Source organism: Bactrocera dorsalis, chromosome 5, assembly GCF_023373825.1.
Source record: "Bactrocera dorsalis isolate Fly_Bdor chromosome 5, ASM2337382v1, whole genome shotgun sequence".
In the NCBI taxonomy this organism is placed as follows: domain Eukaryota; kingdom Metazoa; phylum Arthropoda; class Insecta; order Diptera; family Tephritidae; genus Bactrocera; species Bactrocera dorsalis.
Window position 1 is genome coordinate 11,430,133 of NC_064307.1, and position 4,569 is coordinate 11,434,701.

The 4,569-nt window shown below is 41.7% G+C and overlaps 1 protein-coding gene across 1 annotated transcript; it reads left to right on the forward strand.

Annotated features, from left to right (window-relative positions):
- Positions 1 to 278: 278 nt before the first annotated feature.
- On the forward strand, positions 279 to 925 carry LOC105231490 (larval/pupal cuticle protein H1C). Its single transcript, XM_019992119.3, has one exon. It carries the CDS (start codon positions 364 to 366, stop codon positions 883 to 885), a length of 522 nt encoding a protein of 173 aa, XP_019847678.2. The 5' UTR covers positions 279 to 363; the 3' UTR covers positions 886 to 925.
- Positions 926 to 4,569: the final 3,644 nt, after the last annotated feature.

Here is a 4,569-nt window from a genome sequence, read left to right on the forward strand (position 1 = left end):
AGCGCGCAACCAAATTTCGCTAAATCATGATCTATATTATTTCCAATCCATTATTTGGCTTTTTTTCACTAACAAATCTTATTAAAAACCAGTTGACAAATTTTGACAAGCGAATTCGTCACAGCACTACCAATTCATTTACTAACAAGCTCTTCTAATATTTTGCAAACGCTCGCTCAATGCTTAGCAAAATATGAAAAGACAAAAATTATGAAATCCAATTGCAACTAATTAACTACTGGCAGCGCCTAAATATGTCACGTACGTATAAAAACGCCTACAGAGCCGAGAAACAGCATCAGTTGACACTTGCAGTTTTAGCGCATCACAAGCAGTCGCCCTTAAATCAAACTTAACTCCGAAATGGCTTTCAAATTCGCACTCACCTTCGCCGCTCTCCTCGCCGTTGCCAACGCCGGCGCCATACTCTCCCACGTAGCGGTCGCACCCGTTGCCGTGGCCAAGATTGCCAATCCCTCCGTGGACGCGGTGGCTACGACCCATCAAAATGTCGTGCGCTCCTTCGCCGGCACCGGCTCCCATCACTCCAAGGCTGTGGATACGCCTTACTCCAGCGTACGCCAATCGGATACACGCATCAACAACAAAGTCTACGCACCAGCTATTGCCAAGACCGTGACCACTTATGCTGCTCCAGCTGTGGCTCCCGTCGTTTCTGCATACACCGCTGCCGCCGCTGCTCCGTTGGTCAGTAAAACCATCCTGTCGCCCGTCGCTAAGGTCGCTGCTCCAGTTGTGTACTCTCATGCTGCTCCAGTCGCCACTTACGGACATGTCGCTGCTGCTCCAGCTATCGCTTACTCGCCAGCTGCTGCTGTAGCTCATGTTGCCTTCGATGGTTTTGGCACACACTGGGGTTATTAATCAGTTGTTATTGCACGTGATTTGTTGAATTTGTTAACTGTTCATTTGTTATCGTTAATAAAACGAATAATTGTGTTATAATATATACATATATAGTGTTGCACTTTATAAAACTAATTTGTTTCTTAAATAGCTCAGAGATTCTGTTAGGAAATTCGAAATCTTATTTCGCGTCTAAATAGGAAGTATAATTTTGTTTCGTAAAGTTTCACTTTAAATAAGAACTCTGTCATCCTATCCAGATATTCGTCATAATATTATATCCTCCCCTACTTATCTATTGGAATATCCTGAATACGAACTGAAAATCTAGTCGGTTCAGAGAAATGAAGTTTTGGCCGATATTTGCTTGAGCTCGATATTTATACTAGCTATGTAGCGAACTTCAAAAGCATGGGATTTGCATATGTATAGAATACCAGGTCCAAACTCCTATACCACTTTCAAGTTAGTTGTGAAAATATTGATCACGTTCTAACTCATAGAAGCTATTCTTGGTTATTTAATTCCCTTTTTTTAAGGGTTAGCACCATTACATTCTAGAGTTATGTCAAATATCTCGAAACTATGTTATAAACAACTAATCTGAAGAGATCATTGGCTCTACTTAAGTGTCATCCGTTCCGTACATTTGTGGGGTCGATAGATGTATTATAAAAATGTCGCGTTAAGTCCCGGGAACAGGAGCTATGACCTGCTTACTAGGGATTACGAGTGAAAAAACCATATCAAAAAAGGCTCTGGAGGTTAGCTTCGATATCCGCCCAACGTATATTCGAAAAAATTACGATGCAATTTTTACTGCCAACGCGCTCATGATTTTACAACATTGGAACCAGTCTCGCCGATCGAGTAAAGCAGATCCATGAGGAATTAAACACCACGTATTCACTCCACAGTTGAAGATATTGGGTCAATGGTTCCGTGATCGACAGTTCCAACATACCGACGGATCAAAGAGTAAAGTAGAAGCAGAAGCGGTGTTCTTCCATAGTAGCCAATACGTAGAAATTAATTGACTACGCGTATCAGGTCGAATAACAGAGGCCAAGTAAGCTTCTATTCTAACCTGCAAGCCCATAAACCTTCTTGTGGACAGTCAGCGCTAATCAAGGCTATTCGGAGCGCCCATAAAAGCGGACTGCGTTAGGTTATGTAAGGAGGTAATACCTAAATTTTCAGTGAGAAACTTAGTTAATATCATCTGGCTAAGCAGTCATGCAGGAATAGAAGGAAATATAAAAGGCACATTAGATGGCATGTTCGGAGGCAGTCGCCTGCACAATTACCTACAGCTGTTATAATCATTGCTAATTTAAGAGTAGCTTGAAGCAATGGAACCTGGAGCAACACCGCAGATCTTGGAATACTAGGAACATAGGGCATACAACTAAACTTTAACTATTGAGATGAATATTTAATGTATAACTGGAAACCTGTGAAGGGATGTCTTATCAAGACTAAAATTTGATTTGTTGTATGCGTTTCGAATTTATCCAATTAATGAAAGTTTCTATAAGTATCAACCCGATTCCAACGGTCTTGTCGATTTTATGGCAATATCTCACATGTGCAGAAGTCTGTAGCACACAGAAGGAAGCGTTGGAAACCCTTTAAAGTATACTCGTATCCATAAATGATCATGGCGACGAGCGAGTCGATTAAACCATATCCGTCTGTAACTGTCCTATCAAGGTGGTTAGTGTGTCCATGCCACACTGCCGATTGGTACTGAAAATGTTTACCCAGTTTTCAGGGCGCTGATCGACACATTGTATTGATCCGTTGTGCTTCTGAGCACCGTGGATTTAGGACTTCGCAGGTAGGATCCCACGTTAAACATTCCGGTTATTGTAACTGTCCGAATTACTTACTCAGGTTTTGAGATATTGATTTGAAATTTTACTCACGACCTTTGCTTCCCAAGAAGTTACTCAGTTGTCGGAATCGTTGAAAATGGACTACTATAGCATATTGCGGCTATACAAACTGACCGATCAAATACGGCTCTTGTATGGAAAACTTTTATATTTGACATGGTAACTTTTCGTAAACTAACATAGAGTTTTGTTCAAAGCAACGTTATCATCTCCGAACAAATTGTTGAGAGCAGACCCTCATAGCATATATGTATCTGTCATACAAATTGACCTTTTAAAAGGATAACAGTACATTTATGGTAAGAACTCAACTTCCTTGATATTTTTATCCCACAATTAATTCTCCACTACCGTTATGTAATTTAAAAACCCAAAGTCCCTTCTGTTTGTGAGCCCTTGACACTGCCGACTAACTCAATTTTCTACATAATTTAATAAGACTCATTGGCAGTCATCAGCATCAGCGCCATCATCAACGCTGACATCAAAATAATGGAGACATTTCATAATATGCAAATTAACCAGCTTCCGTTAGGAGTCTAATTCCAGTGAGTTGAAATTACACAGCCACAAAAATGGGTTTCAAACAGTCGCAGCAACTTGAAGGATGCTTCTAAGGATAAAGCCACTTTAAGACAAGCGAAAATAAAAATCAAAAAGGATATCCATATTCACATGCAACAAATCGCAACTCAACTAAATTTGTAAATAATGCAAATTTGATTACGATTGTGAGTGGCAATCTGCGTGTGTGTGTGCGTGTGTGTCGAGGATAAGTGCGCCTGCAGCGAAATGCTAAGGATGTTGATGAATTTTGACATTTTGTTTGTGACGCAGCGGCAGAGATTACGCGGCACATACACACGCAGATATTTGGCTGCAGGGCCAATTGTGCGTGTAATCTGCGATAATCATTTTAAATTTGGACCCGAAAAAGCAGTGCGGTTGTGTGTCTATAAGCGAGTGAGTGTGTGGATGTGTAGGTGGAAAGTGTCGTGGGCATTTGTTTGTGTGGCTATGTGTATCTACGCAGCTTTAAGTGCTTTTAGCCTGCCTTTAACATTCGCTCTCTCACTTTCCTTTTTGTTTTGTTTTGTTGTTGTATTTGTCTTTGATTATTGCTCAACGATTTCGCCGCAAGGATAATTGAATTCAACTCAAGTCTCGCTGCACTTTCGAATGTAAGAAAGTAGCAAATCTGCAAGCGACTTAAGCCACCGTGAGCAATACAATTTAGCAAGAGTGATGAGTGGTCTTAAAACGGGTCTCAAAGTGCCGCATAATAGCTGTATGCCTCCTTGTAAGTATCTTCTTATGTGTCTCTGTGTTCGTGTCCGTGAATTTGCGCAAATCTTTGCTTAGCGGCAAATCCGCAGCTATCACTTCGCACAATTTATTCAGGAATTTTTAATCAAACCGTTGCCATTAATTACTCGAAATTCTTAGCCACATAACAGACATTTTTCGCTTGCCACCAACCGCTGCGCGCCACTTGCACCTTCCGTCAACGCGCTGGCGGACTCGTGCGCTCAGTGACGCTGCTGGAAAATCAAACATCAGAGCAGCCGTTAAAGCGGAGGAAAAAGCAGCAGCGCAAAGGTCGCTGCCAAAAAAGAAAAAAAGAAGAAATCGAGCAGCAAACCATGTGGCAGCCAAATACTTGGCGCGCAACGCCACCATCAACAGCCAGAAAATGAGAAGCAGACAAAAACCGTTATGCAGCCGGCAGCACTTGTAGTAGTGTGGGTGGCAGTGGCGAGCGATGAAATGCGAAGTACAAACCGCAGCAACGCGGCAGGCAAAA

Coding starts and splice junctions, on each gene's coding strand:
- LOC105231490 (XM_019992119.3), top strand. CDS start 364: ATGGCTTTCAAATTCGCACTCACCTTCGCCGCTCTCCTCGCCGTTGCC.